This window comes from Vigna unguiculata, chromosome 8 (genome assembly GCF_004118075.2).
Source record: "Vigna unguiculata cultivar IT97K-499-35 chromosome 8, ASM411807v1, whole genome shotgun sequence".
Lineage (NCBI taxonomy): Eukaryota > Viridiplantae > Streptophyta > Magnoliopsida > Fabales > Fabaceae > Vigna > Vigna unguiculata.
In genome coordinates this window covers 7,045,692-7,064,437 of record NC_040286.1, presented here as the reverse complement: position 1 = coordinate 7,064,437, position 18,746 = coordinate 7,045,692, and the positions used below count along the sequence as shown (strand labels likewise).

The 18,746-nt window shown below is 34.6% G+C and overlaps 1 protein-coding gene and 1 pseudogene across 1 annotated transcript; both read right to left on the bottom strand.

Annotated features, from left to right (window-relative positions):
- Positions 1–11,448: 11,448 nt before the first annotated feature.
- On the bottom strand, positions 11,449–15,130 carry LOC114194788 (annotated as a pseudogene).
- A 2,103-nt stretch (positions 15,131–17,233) lies between these two features.
- LOC114195218 (transcription factor MYC2-like) lies at positions 17,234–18,505 on the bottom strand. The gene is made up of 2 exons (XM_028085612.1): positions 17,744–18,505; positions 17,234–17,589 (listed from the first exon to the last, which is right to left on the bottom strand). Exons 1-2 carry the CDS (start codon positions 18,409–18,411, stop codon positions 17,397–17,399), a joined length of 861 nt encoding a protein of 286 aa, XP_027941413.1. The 5' UTR covers positions 18,412–18,505; the 3' UTR covers positions 17,234–17,396.
- Positions 18,506–18,746: the final 241 nt, after the last annotated feature.

The window sequence follows — 18,746 nt, the reverse complement described above, 5'->3', positions numbered from 1 at the left end:
AAGAGATTAACAACTGGACGTAGGGTCTTTTGATCCGAACCAGTATAAATATCAGTGTTCTCCTCTTCCCTTAAACTCTTTATTTATCTGCACTTGTATTTAAAGCATCTATTACTTTAAGTTATTTAATTAAATTTTGAGAAAAATTTTAAAACCTGTCAAGATTTTTAAAAATACAATTCACCCCCCTCTTGATTTTTGACCATTGTTTAGTCATTCCGCTGCGCGATACCAACAATTGGTATCAGAGCTTGCTTTGATAGTCATTCAAATTTTTCGAAAATGGTAGGGTCAAATCAAACTTTTGCTGAAGGTGCGTCTATCAATAGACCTCCACTTTTCACGGGTGAAAACTATCCTTTTTGGAAAGTAAGAATGCAAATATTTTTAGAATCAGTTGATAGGGGTATTTGGGATGCTGTTTTGAATGGACCATTTGTGCCTGTTAACGTTGTTAATGAAGTGCAGGAACCAAAGCCTTTTGCTCAATGGACTGCTGATGAAAACAGGCGAGCTCAATATGACGTTAAAGCCAGAAACATTATATCATCTGCTCTAACTCTTGATGAGTTCTACAGAATTTCTGTTTGCACCACTGCACGCGAGATGTGGGAAATCCTTCGAGTGACTCATGAAGGAACTGACGATGTTAAACGAGCTAGAAAGAACTCCTTGATACAAGAATATGAGATGTTTAGAATGCAACAGGGAGAAACCATCTACGATGTGCAGAAGCGGTTCACACACATTGTCAACCATCTCAATGGGCTAGGTAAAACATTTGACACTGATGAACTTAATATAAAAATTCTTAAATCTTTGAATAGGACTTGGCAGCCAAAGGTGACGGCTATCACGGAGTCTCAGAATCTTGCAACAATGACCATGGCGGCTCTGTTTGGAAAACTGAGAGAGCACGAGCTTGAACTGGGAAGACTGAATGATGAAGAAGATCAAGGAAGAAAGAAAAATATTGCATTCAAAACCGAGGTTGTCAAAGGGAAAAAGCAAAAAGAGGAAGAAGATTCTGATGATGATGAGAATCTCAGTCTAATGATAAAGAAGTTCACAAAGTTCATGAAGTCTAAAGGAAGAAATCAATTCAAGAGTAATAAGAAGGAGAATCAAGGAAGCTCCTCAAACTTTAAATGCTATGGATGTGGAGAAACTGGTCATGTAAAAGCAGACTGCCCAAATTCAAAAAGGAGTGATGAAAAGAAAAGCAAGAAATATTTTAAGAAAAAGGCATACATAGCGTGGGAAGATAATGCCTCAAGTTCATCCAACTCTGAAGGATCCGATGAGGAAGAGGCAAACTTTTGCTTAATGGCCAATGGTGATCACTCTGACAGTGAGGTAAGCTCTTCTGACAATGAAAATGATTATGATTCTCTTTATGATGCTTTTCAAGAATTGCTTGCTAAATCCAGTAAATTAGATATTGCTCACAAAAAATTGAAAAAGGATTTTAAAGAATTACAAGACAATCTTGAAAAATCTCTAGAAGAAGAAATTGTTTTGAAAAATAAAATCTTAAGTTTAGAAAATAGAGAAATTGAGGCAGTTGAATGTGAATCTTGCAAAAGCTATATGTTTGACTTAATGATTTTAGAAAAACAACTTAAAGATGCTTTAGAAAATAAATCTTTTGAAAAACATGCTTTTGAGAAGAAAAATCTAAGTAGAAATAAATATGTTCCTAAAAATAAAAAGACTCGCAGAGTATGGGTAGAAAAAGGAACTGCTCACTATAGAAATACTTGTTTAGCTACTTGTTTTTATTGCATGAAAAAGGGGCATACATCAAATAAATGCAATATTAAACATTATGATGTTCCAAATGGGAAGTATACTTGGATGCCTATTGCTAGATAATTCTTATATCTCTCTAACCCCAAGGACCCAATAAAGTTAATGGGGACCTAAAGAAATTATTTTTATTTTGTAGTTAACTTCCAAAGCTAGAAAATCATTGTGGTACCTTGACAGTGGATGCTCAAGACACATGACGGGTGATAAAAGGAAGATCAAGAATCTCAAAAGAAAGGATCAAGGTTTTGTTACATATGGAGATAACAACAAAGGGAAAATAATTGGAATTGGAGATGTTGGTGGAGGAGATACCCTAGAGATCAAGGATGTGCTACTTGTAGAAGGACTGAAGCACAATCTTCTCAGTATTAGTCAACTATGCGACAAAGGTCTTAAAGTTATCTTTGAAAGTGATTACTGCACTATTCACCAAAAGGATTCTAATGAAATTGCTTTGAAAGGTATGAGACACAACAACATCTATTTAATTGATCTTGATTGTGCATCATCTAGTGATATAACATGTCTAGTTGCAAAGGAAGAAAATCCTTGGTTGTGGCATAAAAGGGCTGCTCATATTCACATGAAACAGTTGAATAAGTTGATGTCTAAGGAATTAGTGATTGGTTTACCAAAAATTAAATTTGAAAAATATAAAATATGTGCTGCTTGTCAAAAAGGAAAACAAGTAAAATCATCTTTTCATTCAAAAAATATTTTATCTACTTCAAAGCCTTTAGAGTTGTTGCATATGGATTTATTTGGTCCCTCTAGGATTAAGAGTTATGGAGGAAATTATTATGCTCTTGTTATTGTGGATGACTACTCTAGGTTTACTTGGACCTTCTTTCTTACCTTAAAAAGTGAAGCCTTTAAAGCATTTAAAAAATTTGCAAAATTAGTTCAAAATGAAAAAGATTTGAAAATTAAGATCATAAGAAGTGATCATGGTGGGGAATTTCAAAATGAGTCATTTGAAAAATTTTGTGATAAAAATGGAATTTTGCATAATTTCTCTGCACCTAGGACACCTCAACAGAATGGAGTTGTAGAGAGGAAAAATAGATCCTTAGAGGAACTAGCTAGAACAATGCTAAACGAATATAATGTTCCTAAATACTTTTGGGATGATGCTGTGAGTACTGCATGTTATGTTTTAAATAGAATGCTTATTAGGCCTATTTTAAAAATTACTCCTTATGAATTATTTAAAGGTAGAAAGCCAAATATTGCTCATCTTAAAATTTTTGGATGCACGTGCTTTGTTTTAAATAATGGAAAAGAAAATTTAGGAAAATTTGATTCTAAAGCTGATGAAGCAATATTCCTAGGATATTCTCTTACTAGTAAAGCATATAGAGTCTTTAATCGAAGAACTTTGAATGTTGAAGAATCCATGCATGTTGTCTTTGATGAAGTTGTGGACCTTGAGGTGAACCCTCTTGAGTCAAATAAGCAAATTACAGGTGATGATGAATATATTCAGGAAGCCCTTGATGAGATGTATTTAAATGAGAATCCACCTTATCAATCTGAAGATCTTGAAAAATGCTGGAAGTCACCAAGAGGACTATCTCTAGACAACATCATTGGTGATATTTCAAAAGGGGTAATCACTAGAAATATGAACAATTTTTGTATGAATGTTGCTTTTGTCTCGCAGATTGAACCAAAGAATGTTCAAGAAGCTCTTCAAGATGATCAATGGTGCATTGCAATGCAAGAAGAGCTCAATCAATTTGAAAGAAATAAAGTATGGGAATTGATTCCAAGAGATGAATCACTTCAAGTGATTGGAACAAGATGGGTTTTCAGAAATAAGATGGATGAAGATGGAAATATTACTAAGAACAAAGCTAGGCTTGTGGCAAAGGGATATCGACAAGAGGAAGGTATAGATTATGATGAAACATACGCCCCTGTTGCAAGGTTAGAAGCTATACGCTTACTTCTTGCTTATGCCTCTATTATGAAATTCAAATTATATCAAATGGATGTCAAAAGTGCTTTCCTAAATGGTTTTATCAAAGAAGATGTGTACGTTGAACAACCACCTGGTTTTGAGGATTACAAATTTCCAAATCATATTTATAAATTGAAAAAGGCACTTTATGGTTTGAAACAAGCACCTAGATCTTGGTATGAACGCTTAAGCACATTTTTGCTCGAAAATGATTTTGAAAGAGGTAAAATAGACTCAACTTTGTTTATTAAAAGAGTAGATAAACACATTTTATTAGTTCAAGTGTATGTTGACGATATAATTTTTGGATCAACTGATAAATCTCTATGTGAAGGTTTTGCAAGCATAATGCAGGGTGAGTTTGAAATGTCAATGATGGGAGAATTAAACTTCTTCCTTGGTTTACAAATTAAACAAATGGATGAAGGGACTTTCATATCTCAATCTAAATATTGTAAGGAATTACTTAAAAAATTTGAAATGGATAGTGCTAAAGCAGCAAGTACTCCTATGGCAACTTCTTGCTATTTGGATAAAGATGAATCAGGTATTGAGGTAAATCAAACCATGTTTAGAGGTATGATAGGATCTCTTTTATATCTTACTGCAAGTAGACCTGATATTATGCAATCTGTATGCGTTTGTGCTAGATATCAAGCTAATCCTAAGGAATCACATCTTATAGCAGTAAAAAGAATCTTAAAATATCTTAAAGGAACTATATCTTTTGGACTTTGGTATCCTTCTGGGGCATCACTTAGTTTAATAGGATACTCTGATGCTGATTATGGTGGCTGTAAAATAGATAGAAAAAGTACCAGTGGTACTTGTCATCTCTTAGGAAGCTCATTAGTTTCTTGGCACTCCAAAAAACAAGCCTGTGTGGCTTTGTCAACTACAGAGGCTGAATACATTGCTGCTGGCAATTGTTGTGCTCAAATCCTATGGATGAAGCAACAATTAGAGGATTACAATATCTATCTAAATCATATACCTCTAAAATGCGACAATACTAGTGCCATAAACTTAACTAAGAATCCAATAATGCATTCTAGGACAAAACACATAGAAATTAGACACCACTTCTTAAGGGATCACATAAGTAAAGGAAATTGTGTGATAGACTATGTAGACACCAAGCATCAATTGGCAGACATCTTCACAAAGCCTTTAGCCAAAGACAGATTTTATGAGCTTAGGAGAGATTTAGGGATATTAGAAATCTCTTGAAAGAGCAATAATCTTCATTTTTTCGTAAATCAACACTCAATAATCGATTATCACTCAGGATAATCGATTATCTTCTTCCAAAATAAGTTCTACATTCCTGGAATAATCGATTATCAAGCAGAATAATCGATTATCATGACCCTGATCAAAATACTCAAAATCGCTCTGGAATAATCGATTATTACTTACAATAATCGATTATCTGCTCATACCAATCACTTCTGGAATTCACATTATGAAACAATAATCGATTATCACTCAGGATAATCGATTATTGCACGTCGTTATGTCAAAATTTTCGAAAAAAAAATAGCCGTTGTAACGGCTAGATTTGCTTTGATTTTCTCATTTTAGCCGTTGGGAGCCTTCTCTTTATAAATTCTGTGTCCAAATTTTAACTATTCACGCAGAAACGAACTCCTCTCATCATTTACCCCTTTTTCTTCAAACAAAACCCTAAAACATATCATTCTCTGCTCTTGCAATCAGCACCATGGCAGAATCATCTCGTAGAAAGATCCTAACACGTAGACGAACTGCTCCACGTCCAACCCAACCTTCCATCAGATCAGCATCCATTGAAGGTTGGATCTCTGATGAAGATCGAAGAGATGAATTTGTTCAGATTTGGAAAAACAAAGCGCTCATCTCTCCAAAGTACATTACTCTTCGAAAATTCACAACTGCAGGTTTTGAGTTTCCTGCTCTCTTTAATTTTCAAGGCATCAGACCATTTGTGGAAATGCATGGAAACTACTATCCTGATCTTGTACGAGTGTTCTACTATAATCTTAAGATCAGAGATGAAGTTGCTACATCAAAGGTGAAGGGAGTGGACATCATCATCGACAATGATATTTGGGAAAATGTGGCTAAATTTCCCATCAATGATGCTGCAGAATCAATTCTCCATGGGATTGCTGGCTTCAATCGAATCTTGGCATATCAATCCTTCTTACGCAACCCAGCACAGGATGTTGGGAGACAATTATTGGCTGGAGGACTAAAAATGGATGAAAGACTCATCCATTACTTAATTGTCTGGATTTTGTGTCCTAGAGGAACCAATCATGCTCAGTGCTCAGAGGCTGACCTTCTCATCATGTATGCGATTCTGAATCGCGTTCCGATCAAATGGTCTAGTCTAATCCTAGACACTATGCTCAAAGCAAAAAGGTATCCACAATATCCTCTCCCATATTCCCTCTTAATCTCAAGGATTTGTGAATACAAAGGAGTTGATACCACCGGAGAGCTTTGTCAAAGTACCTTACGTGCCAATGAAATTGCTGAAAGCTCTCTCAAACAGCTAAAACTTGTTCCTCTTGGTGATACTTATGTCCATCGTGATGATATGCCCAATTATGACGCTGAAGATGACGAACTTCCTCCTGCTGATCCCATACCTCCTGCTACACACAATGTTGGTTCTTCAAGTGGTGCTGGCTCATCTTTCTCTATAGAAGACAACATAGCCAACATGAACAAACGACTAGAAGAATTATTTCTTCTGTCTACCTCTCGTCATGAAGAAGTTGTCGGACTCATTAGGGGGATTGATACTAGAATTTCCAACTTAGAAGATAGGTTTGACGAGGAATTCACTCATGATGATGACATGAGTGCAGAATTTTAGGGGGAGAATTCTCTAACATATGTTTTTCCACTGTTTTTAGTCTCTTTTCATTTCTGAATCAATAAATGATTAAGTATTTTTATTTCCTGCTGTGTGCCCTCAAGCATTATTTCATTTAAGGGGAGTTCTACCCTTTTCTCATATGATCAAAAAAAGGGGGAGAATAAGTTTAAATGCTCAAAACACATTATTTTATTTTAACCATTCTCTTTGCAAGTCTCTAAATTGCAGGTAGCAACAAGTCCTTAAACATATTTTTGATCATCATCAAAAAGGGGGAGATTGTTGGCAAAAAGAAGGAAGTCAAGTGATTTTGAATGATGATCAAGATGAAGACAAAGTGTTCAATTATGCAAATGTTATCTTGTAAAATAAAATAAGTGTATTGTAGAATAGTTTAACTTAGAATCAGCAGCATGGCATTCGTCTTTCTAGAAGGTTTCTTATTTTTAGAAAAATTACAGTGATAATCGATTATCACTATTGATAATCAATTATCTGTGCAGAACTTGTATTTTTCGAAAACCTACTGGAATAATCGATTATCTCCTGAAATAATCGATTATCCTGTTCAAAATTTATTTTTCAGGAAACCTACTGGAATAATCGATTATCCTTAGTGATAATCGATTATCCTTGGCAGTTGAAACACAAAGATTCAGTTTTTAACTTAAATTTCGAAAACCTACTGGAATAATCGATTATCCTTAGTAATAATCGATTATCATTGGCAGTTGGAACATAACGGCTCTATTTTTTGAAAACTCTATTTAAAGAACTGCAGTTCAACTTGAAAAATACCTTTTTAAGATTCAGAGTTCTTTAGCTGTGACTGCAAAAGTGTGGCTCTGTGAGATTCTTAAAGAAAGCTTGAAAAACCTAGTGTGAGTGAGCGATAACTTTTTCTAAGTGAGTTCTTAGAAGATTGAGTGCTGTGCTGTTGCTAGGAAAGCTGGTGGTCATCCTCTGTGAGATTCAGGGGGAGTTTTGTTCATCTCTTGTGGTTGTTCAAGAGAGGTGTTTTCTAATCTTTTCTCTCATATAAATCTGTTGTAATTTTGATTATTATAGTGATTGAGTTAATCTCCTTGTTTAAGAGATTAACAACTGGACGTAGGGTCTTTTGATCCGAATCAGTATAAATATCAGTGTTCTCCTCTTCCCTTAAACTCTTTATTTATCTGCACTTGTATTTAAAGCATCTATTACTTTAAGTTATTTAATTAAATTTTGAGAAAAATTTTAAAACCTGTCAAGATTTTTAAAAATACAATTCACCCCCCCTCTTGATTTTTGACCATTGTTTAGTCATTCCGCTGCGCGATACCAACACGTAGGAAGTCCAATTACATTTGTTGGAAGCAAGAGAACCATGGAAGAGGGATATAGGGTGGAGTCTTGGACCAATTTCATGCTACTTGTATCTACCTAAGTTTAGCATAGTAAGGTAGATTTTAGCAAATTGTTGCTAGGATTTGGGAGGCTTTTAGAGGTGCATTTGGTGAATTGTTGAGTAGCTTTGAAGCACAAGAAGTGGCCTGAATCATGCCAGTTGGACCAGAGTGGAATGCAGCCTATTTAGAATGTGTTTTAACTTAGTTTTGGTTAATTTGGAGAGAATTTTAAGTAAGTTTTACTTAGTAGTTCAGTTAGCTAACTAGTGGTACTTAGTAGTTATATAAATAGAATATGAACTAAGTGAAAAACACATTTTTTATAGATCCCAAAATAGTTCCAATTTTAGTTTCTTTCTCACAGGGTTTCTCTCTCCCTTCTTAGGCTTGAGGCTGGAAAACCTAAGTGACATAGGTTCATACTCTTCAATTCTTGGAGGAGAAAGGGGGAGATGTGTGACTACCTCACTACACCATGACTATGAATGGGAAAGAAATAACACATAATCCAATCAATGCATTAAAAAATAATCTTACCAAATACCATCATTCTATCTAAATGCATATAACAATTTAGAGAATTTCAATATGGACTAAGCATCAATTAGTGATAATCAAACCAAAAACAGAACCAATCAGCAATCAAACCAAAAACAGAACCAATCTAAATGCATATAACAATTCAGACAATTTCAATTTGGACTAAACATCAATCAATGATAATCAAACCAAAAATAGAACCAATTAGCAATCAAACCAAAAATAGAACCAATCAATAAATTTAAAATATAAAGAGAAAGGGATAAATGGTCACACCTTACAATGATTCTGATATCTCGCAAACACACTGGTGCGCTCTGTGACCAACAAACATGGGAAGATCGAACACAATCCCTTACAAATCAAAGAACCATGTGAGAACAAGTAGCAACGATCAACATTGCAAGAACCATAATGAATTAAACTCACAAAAACGACGGTGAGGGTCGTAGAACACGGTGGCCGATGAGAATACAGAGCCGATGTGTTTCCTCCACCAACGACGAACTTGGAATGTGGAAGCCAGACCCACGGTGGCAGCGGAGAGGTGACGGTAGCGAGGGGCCAGACCCACAGTCAGCAGCGCAGGGTTTTTGATTCGCGTTTTAGGAAGAAAGTGAATTTGGGGGAAGAGGAAAGTGAAATGCGATTTCATATGAGCGAGAACTTTATCGAAGGATATCATCTGTCGGTAAGTACGCCATTATCGTCGGTGCATAAGTGATCTATTTCACATGAACATTATCGACGAATTAATTCGTCGGTAAATAAGAAGACAACTTCATACAAACATTACCGACAGAATAATCCGTTGGTAATAACAATCATGGATATTCGTCGGTAAGTCTGTCGGTAAATGTCTGTTACTGATGAATATATATTCGTCGGTATATATCTGTCAATAAATAAGATATTTTTGGTAGTGTAATAGAAAAAATATTCATGTTCTTTATCTTGGGTATAGATAAAGGTTTTTAGAAGTAATTTGGTGTAGTCATTGTAATTTTGAAGTAACATCGAGAGTGATTAATTAAAAGAGGATTAAACTTAATTCAATTTGAGTGAATCATGGTAAATATGCAGAGAAAGATAAAATGGAAAAATATTGCAGTGTTTTCGTATTGCAAATGTTGTGTTTATATAAACACAATACAGGTACAATCATAATCTATATAATAAAGTCATAATTGAATATAATAAATAATATAGAAATATAGGAAATAATTGATAATGATGACTACACACATGAGAAATAATACACAGGCATAATATCAGGGATATTGGGATAATATCATTGACATAATATCTCTTATATTGGTTCTAATAATTAGAATCACAACTTTTTCTAACTCCCTCTCTCAAATTGAGGTGACTTAGTCATCCAAAGTTTGCCTCTCAAAATGTTGAACATTGTGTTTGTGAGAGGTTTTGTTAAACAATCTGCAATTTGATCTGTTGTGGGTACATAGGCTGTTGTGACTTGATTCTGAAGCACTTGACCACAAATGTAGTGAACATCTATCTCAATACGTTTAGACCAAGCATGCATCATTGCATTGGATGCCAGTACCTTGGCACTCAAGTTATCACACCACAAAATTGGTTTTCTAGGCTCATCTATAAGTGATTTGATCCAAGTTACTTTTGCTGTTAGGTCAGCTAAAGCTTTGTACTCTGACCCAGTACTTGATTGTGACACCACCTTTTGTTTTCTTGAGGCCCACGAGATCAATGTCTCTCCAAGAAAAACACACTACCCTACTATAGATTTCCTATCATTTATGCTAGTGGCCCAATCTGCATTAGAGAATCTAGTTATATCAAGATCGGTCGAGGGTTTGATATGAAGACAAAAATTTGTTGTGCCATGGAGATATCTCAGGATTCATCTTTCTTCATCCATTCACCATTTCAACTCTCTTTGTGCTCTAGATGTATAGGAGTAGCTAAACTCCATTTCATTAGGGTTGGATGTAATGTACCTAAACTCATTATAGTTTCATCTTTGCAATAAAATCTCTTTCACTACTTTTGTGTTCTATCTACATTATTTATGTTCATGATGGAATATCTATGCATTTTATGGTATCTAATAATTGGAAAGTGTTTTGGAACCCCAGACATGGATAGAACAACCTAAAGGTTTGGTTCTAGACAAAGCTCTTGGTCATTCTAGACATCCTTTTCAATGTGTCTTTTGTGTTTAGATATCTAAGAAATTAGTATTTTTCACATAAAAGTTCAAAACTTGTCCCAAAGATTAGGACTTAAATACCTTTGATATTAATGCTTGAGTAGATTAGAAAAATGTATTGTAAGATGATTGCTTAGAGTTTTGGTCATGAATTCCAACTCCAACTAGTCTTTGCCCAGATTATTTTATTACTTTAGTTTAGAAATATTTATGTTTTCACTTGTTTCGAATTGATTACATTCATTGACTAAATTAGTAAGTGCGCATAACTAAACAAAAACAATTCTTGTGGAAAAACGATACTTGGATTTACCATTACATGACTTGATACACTTACCAAAGTCTTAACAGTAACTCGTCGAGAATGAAAAAAAAATTTAAGGTTAGAGATTAAAAATATACCAAACAAAAAATGGAAAAAAATTATTGCAAAAAGAAAAATCCAATTGAGAACCCACAAGCTAACATGATTACAGAACAAATGAATTTTTATATTTGTAAAGTACAATGTTAAATAGATATAAAAGCTTTGTGAGTATCATAATATCATAGAAAAAAAAAAAGTATCCATAACTTCAATTTTGCAATGGATTGTTCACAATATAAGTCACTACGGAACCTGTTTGCACAATGAAGAAAGTGCAGCTAAAATGGAAATATTCCATAACATCTTGTACACAATAAAATAATTTTGTCAGCGTACCTGTACAGACAAGGTGTCTGCACCAGATTACACAATCTTATGTTTGTATAAACACTCACGTTGAGAATGTGGTCCCTTGCTCGGATTGTCGCCCAGATCTTCATTGTTCTTGCTTTTGGAATCAACGCAAGGAGACAATGGAGGGAAAAGGTGAAACAGATTGCAACATAATTCTCCTGGCTCCTCCCACAGGACCACTCTGACGAGGAGAAACTCGTTTTTGACTAGGAGAATTTACTTTTACAGACCTCACGAGAGATGAAGCTTCTTCAATTTCATTTACTATTATGTCAAAGAGCGTGCTATCTGATCCAGGACCATGTAAGTGTTGTGTAAGTGGTGAGAATCGGGAAGGAGAAACAGTTTTCCACTGATTATTGTTGCTGTGCTCATCTTCAGAAGATTGAGACTTGTTTGAACAAGATGAAAACACGTTGGCATCAGATATTTTCCAGAAATAACTCTGGATTCTGCAGCCTCCTTGCCTTTGCTGCACAAATGTAGAAAGGTCAATTTCCGTAATTTTCTTCATATCATCAAACCAGTGGAAACGACCGTGTGTCTGCATTTCTGTAAGATAGATAATAAGAAAAAAAATGGTTATCTATAATCTATAACTATATACAAGAGTGTACACATTTTGTATGCTATATTTTATCTTTAAAACAGGAAAGTGTTATATCTTTATATTAATGTACAACTATTGATGTTGGAGAATTTACAGTGATAACAATCTTACTCAGAGCATTGCAATGGTGGCGCTATAGGTGTGAGTATACGTAGATCATAATCTGTCTCGCTTGTCACCATTTCTGTACTTGAAGTATGTTGAGATGCAACATAATCTGAAATAAAAAAAAAACAAAAATGTGCAACAAGGATGAGTGTTAAGGAACAACAAAAACCTTCCAACATTCATTTCATATCACTCTTATCAGACAAGTAAATAAATTCGTTGGTGCATCAAGAATTTACAATGGCTATAGCTATTCATAATATAAAACTCTTGCCTTCTTTCTTGCCATAGGAATTCTTACAACCCTGACATTGACATCCACTAGAGCATCCAACTTTAGCCTTTTTCAAATATTAGAAAGAAAATGGTTCTATTAGCAGATAGAGGAGATTAAAGGGGTGAAATGTTTAGAGTGTGATGAGGAAACTGACATATATACACAACCTGATAACATTCGCAATACTTTTTCAGACATGTAGATCTTTTGCATCTGCAACCTCTTTTGAGCCTTGCAGAATTTTCCTGATATATTTACAACACGAATCTATCAAATTCATTTTCGGTAAAGAAAAATTAGACATCAGTGGCAAAAGGGTACAATCTTCAGCACAAATGGTACCTGATTGCGGGATTCAATTTGTCTTCTGCACTCCATAATCATCCCTTCATATTGTGGTCTGTTATAGCAGTCTTCGCAACCACAAGTGCCAATGCAGTAGACTCCGGTATTAAAACACTCACAGTAACTGCAATGTGCTCAAATAATAAAGACATATACTGTGTATATCATATAAAATACCAAAACATTCACAGATTCACTTACAGTTTTATACATTTACTCTTCTTACAGTTGCACCGTCTACACCCACCTTGATTAGCAGGGATTGATGTTTTCTTCCTGAAGAGCAATGCAATATTTGGTAATGCAACTAAGCATATATAAAGAGTAGAAATCATGAATTATAAGGTAAGATCACATAAACCCACTTTTTCTTTCCGGGGCTAGGAGATTCGTTGAATTCCTCGGAGTTTCCAGCACCCGTAGCATCAACTTCATGACTCTCAATTCTGTCTTCAACAGATGATTCTTTAAGTAAAGATCTCTTCATGTTCATCCCTGCTGCACTATCGGGTAATCTCACACTCGTAGTTGCAGCCTGAATAGTTGGCAAAGGTAAGTTTCCACAACATTGGTGAGGATACAAGGTGGAAGCAACAGATTCAACCAGCTCGATCCTTTTCACGTTGTTTGAAGTTGCATTCAGTTTTTCATGAGACTTGTTACTTCCAATAGCACTGGAAGCACCTTCCTCAAATTGTAGCCGGCGTCTTCCAACATCATGGTACTTCAGAGTGGCCTACAGTGATTGTAGTAATTATTGTTATATATTACAGACAAGACAACCTGACAACAACTCTTTATCCTACGAAAGAACAACAAAATCCAACTAAATGTTAACCCAATTCCATGTTGGGAAATCCCCAACACTGCAAAGGACTACTACAGGAACCTGTGGTTTACCTGAGGAAGTAGTGGATCATGAGTATATCGTTTCTCAGCATCACTTAGCTCCCTTTCCATCTTTTCAGGTGCTTCACCGTATACTGGTATCTGTCGATGAACCTTGCCAGAATCCTCTGATAGAGGCAAAGATTCTTTGTCACTAAGACCATCTTTCGTGCCAATGTTTAATATATTTGACTGAGTTGGGTAACTAAGTGATGTTTCAGCCGCAACAGTAGATTGTTGTTCTACATCTTGGTCAGCTGAATACATTTGATCAATTTCCCCTGGATCAGCCAAATATTTATAAATAGACAAATTCCCATCGTAGTGTTGCGTATTCGCGTCAATATTGGGGTCAAAAACCTTTTGAGTGTCGACTATAAACCTCTCTAGCAGTGGCTGATGAAAATTTGATTTCCAGTAATATTCAGGAGCTTCACCATTTTCACTTTGAGATCGCACTTCTTGTGTCCTGGTATGAACAAATTTAGTAAGCAAATAACAGCAAGTGAATTTTCAATAAACAAACAGGCACACACAATTGAAGTCACAAAACAAACCTTTGCATGAATTGTCTTTGGCGGTGACTAATTCGTGGAGACTTGAATACAAGGGGTGGAGAACTGAGCCCTATAAAACTTTGTGTGCCATGTGAAGCCTTGATGTTTATCGGTGATAAAGAGCTTACATATCTAAAATAAGAAGATTCCTGAAATTAAAAAGACGACACTTGTTCATTTATTTATCATTCATTATTTGATACTGCAATTGAAATCAAATAAAACAGTCTAAACATCTCTTTCACATCAAAGAGGGTTAAAAAACATGTAAAACACAATGCATACAACTCCATCACCACTGCAATTCAAGGAAACAGAGTCAAAGGCATTAGTATGATTCACAAAACCTTAAACTTGTAAACGAGTGAGGTTCATCTAAATTATAAAACAAGCACCATCCCAAGCAAGCTTTTCGGAGTAATTCACGAACCAAATAAATTCAATTCGCTCATTCCAAGATTTCCAAACCCAACATTATCATCTGATGCAATGATCAGCAAACAAGAAACGAAAAAGAAAAAAACCAAAAGGGTCTCATTCATCAAGTAAGCAATTAGAAATTCACTCAAACCCTTAAATCCTCCCCCACATAACCAAGAACCGCCAAACTAACTCTCTCGAATACACAAAGAAACAAAGAAACACACAGAACAGCCAAAATTCTTATTGCTTCCGAAGCTCTAACATAGATGACCACCGAAAGAAAAAAAAAAAAGCGAAATTTTTTCATGAAGTGAATGTTAAACTAAGTGAATCTACTTCTTGAAGGGATTCCGGTGAATTGTTGTTGTTGTTCAGAGCGGAGGCAGAAGAACTGCCATTGTTGTTGTTCTTGGAAGGTTCAGGAGAATCCATCGTTATGAAAACAATTAACTTTCTATTTCTTCTTCTTCTTCTTCTTCTTTTCTGCAGAGTGGGATTAACCCTACACTATATAAAGATTTTGCTTAATTTCTTTATTTTTTATGTTTTTAATTAATAATTAATATCTAAAGCTGTTATCGGTTCAGTGAAGCGAATGATAGGAGCGAAAAGCGGCAAGCGGAAGAGTTGGTTGCCACGGCGAAGTTTTAAATGGGAGCGGGAAATCACTCACTCGCTTTTCGGGTCGGGCGGGCTGATCGGGTTTCTCACTTATTCGGGTCTTTTTTGTTTTGTTTTTATAATCACATGAGTTTAGGTCAATAAAAATAATCGCTACCAGTATTACACAACACTAAAATAAAACCAGAACCATTTATTTTACTAGAACTAAATACATATCTAAGGGTTTTTTTTTTTATAAATTAAAATTTATCTTTCTGTAATTCTTCCTATTGTTCTTTTTAGCTTCTTGTAATCTTACCAGAAGCGAGATTAAAAATAATATGAATAAGAACTAAAATAAATTAAAATGATATAATGACTAAAATAGATGGTATTTATTTTCTGTAACATTCAATCACATGATATAAAAAATATTAGAATGATAAGATTGCGATTTGTGAGAAGGTGAAGGATTTCGTGGAAAGGTAATCTTTTATATGGTTTTAATTCTAGACAGAATCTTTTCCGTTTGAATTTGAATTAATCAGTAAAAGAAAAAAAACAGACTTGTTATCGTATTATATTTGAAATATTTTCGAAATTATCTATTTCAGTTAACTTCTAACAAAAAAAATGTATGAGTTTATAAATTTGAGTGTTTTTTTGCTTAGAAAATATTTAAGTATTTATTTTGAAAGGTGGGATTTTTCCTCCTTTTAATATTCTAATTAATTTTTTTTATTATTTATTCCTAACTCATTACATTCTAATTTTTACACATAATATTGAGATAGTTTTTTAAATTTTCATAACTTTCTTTAAGTTTAATATGTCTTGAGTCTTTTTTAAATCTCAATCAGAATGAAAAAAATAGGCTTACATATTAATTATTTTTTCTTTGAAAAAAAAAATCTATTATGTTTTCCCGGTTGGCTCACTCTTAGATTTGAAGTTTACTAATTTCGGATTTATTTTTATTTTTTTAATTTTGACCCATGCAATCATGCAAAATTTTAATAGAAGGTGATGCAAGATAAGACACAAATAACTTGGTCCCAACATAATATTCATGTTCTTCATCAAACAATCAACATGTGCCATACTCTTAAAAAATGAGTTGAGTTAACGATTAAAATTAGTCTTTCCTAAAAATTTCGAACCAGTTTAGTTCATTAACCTTGTAAATGTGTGAATTTAGTTTTTTTAAATAAATTTTATTAATTTTATTTGACGTTTCAAACACATCTCATTATAGTATTTTAGTTTGTTTAATATATTTTCGCTTCAAAACGCATGTGAAAGTCAATTAAATTTCAAAAAATTTGGTTTAAATGACTAAATTCACGTATTTCTAAAGATGAAAGACTAAATTTGTTCAAAGTTATCAAGAGAGACTAATTTCAATTTTCACTAAAAGTTGAATTACCAAAAACATATTTAACCCATTTATTAAAAGAAATAAGGTGATTGTTTGCATAAATATAGAAAAACATATTTTTAGATTAAAGTAGGAGAAAGAAAAACCTGACCAAGCTCTCTAAGAATCAACATTTAAAAGTACCATGAAGATTCAATATATTCATGAAAATTTCTACCTTTGAAAGTTGTGATTAGGCTTTCTATTTAATGGACTTCATGACAAAAAAAAGATTTGATCCTCAATATGATAAACATCTATATTTGTTGCATGAAAAATATGACTGAATATAACTTGTCAAACATTTTGCTAAATTTATTCCAGTAAAACAACTCATATAAGAACATATGTAATCATTACCAATATATTATCTTTAGAAGTGAAATATGTCATGCCATGATCCTATTAGTTTAAGAGATGTTTGACAGGGAATCAGTCTTTCATCCATGTCTAACCATATATGTGTAAACCAATTCAAGAGAAGAGACATTTTCTATTTCATAATGAAGCCTTTCTAAATCAATGAAAAATTTCTCTTCTGCTTCCACCACTGCTTACATTGTTTAAATTCTCCATATTTCCCACAATATTAAGCTAATTTGATGCTTCCTCATTGATAATTTCAGTTCCCACAAGTACAGAAATTATAAACTTTCATGAAAAAAATACAAGACAAATTTAGGAGGGGCCAGAATAGTCGTAAGAATGTGAACGTGTGCTACGAGAGGCTCCATCCGAACTTTCTGATAGCATGAACAATGAGCATTTTGAATCACTTATCTTTTCTTTTCCTCGAAATTTCTTAGACAAGTTCTCGTCTTCATGATTTTGCATCTCGGTATATTCTCTTTCATGCAATCTTTTATCTTCCCTGTGATTATGTGTTGCACATCAAATATAAAAGCAAAAAATAAAAAAAGATCATTAAAATAATCTATCTCGTTACAATTATTTCTGCAAACGTTTTAATAATAATTTTAGCGATTAAATGAAGATTTTAGAATGAGTAATATATTTGGAGTTACCGTGGTGGTATGATTTGGTGAGAGGTTAGGTCCCTGACCGGGTAATTGAAGTCGATAAAATCTCGCACTTTGCTCATGAGATCAGAGTAGGGTAGAACCACTTCAGTGGAGGCCAGCTCAACGACACCGTTTGGGCACGGTATACAAACCATAGTCTGAAGCCCAAACTCCCGCAACTGGCGGGCCCGTTGGCAGGCGGATTCAGATAACCTGTCTGGCCCGGTGACCCATACCAGGGCCCCATTGAAGAAAGCTTGGCCCGACATGCCGCTGCCGTGGAGAAAGGTGTGAGCCATGGAGAGCAAAAAGAACCACTCTAGATCAGTGACGTCCTCGTCGTAATCACCAGGAGTGGCCGAGCGGCTTGAAACTAATAAATTGAGTAACCGAATAACGCTCTTGCGCTGGGCCTGTTCTGTGGACGACGTCGCTTTGCAGGCTTTACCATTGTAGTCGCCGTTGTAATAGCCGTCACCCCAACCGAGAAGGGAAGTTGCAGAGGAGTATTCCCAGTAAATTACATATATCCACGTCTCTCTACCACCTTCAAGTATAGTCTCAAACAGCGGTTGGAAGGGAGTCCGATTGGGTGGAAACTGGGATCGGAACAGCGGCGAGGTGCGGCTTGAGGCGGTGGATTGCAGCGTCGCCGGACCAGAGGCCTCCATTACGGAAATAGGAGGATCGGAACACCGTGTTTGTATTTTCTACTTTTATTTTACTATTTTCAACACGCGTTTCTTCTTACATGCATTATATTTTGCAGCATTAATCAAATTTTATTAGTACAGTGGTCGGCATAATGATTGTTGACTATGACTTATGACTTCGCTTTACTAAGTCTTCTATCAAATATTAACATATATGGTTAAAGATACTTTTGTCCTTTAAAATTTTAATTAGTATCGTCACGTGTTGGATTTTATTTATTTTTAATGAAAATTAAATTTTTTATAAAATGCAGCACCACTTTTTAACATTTAAATGTTTTGAACGTTTTAAT

Coding starts and splice junctions, on each gene's coding strand:
- LOC114195218 (XM_028085612.1), bottom strand. CDS start 18,411: ATGGAGGCCTCTGGTCCGGCGACGCTGCAATCCACCGCCTCAAGCCGC. Junction 17,590..17,743: donor CACCAAATCATACCACCACG/GTAACTCCAAAT, acceptor ACATAATCACAG/GGAAGATAAAAGATTGCATG.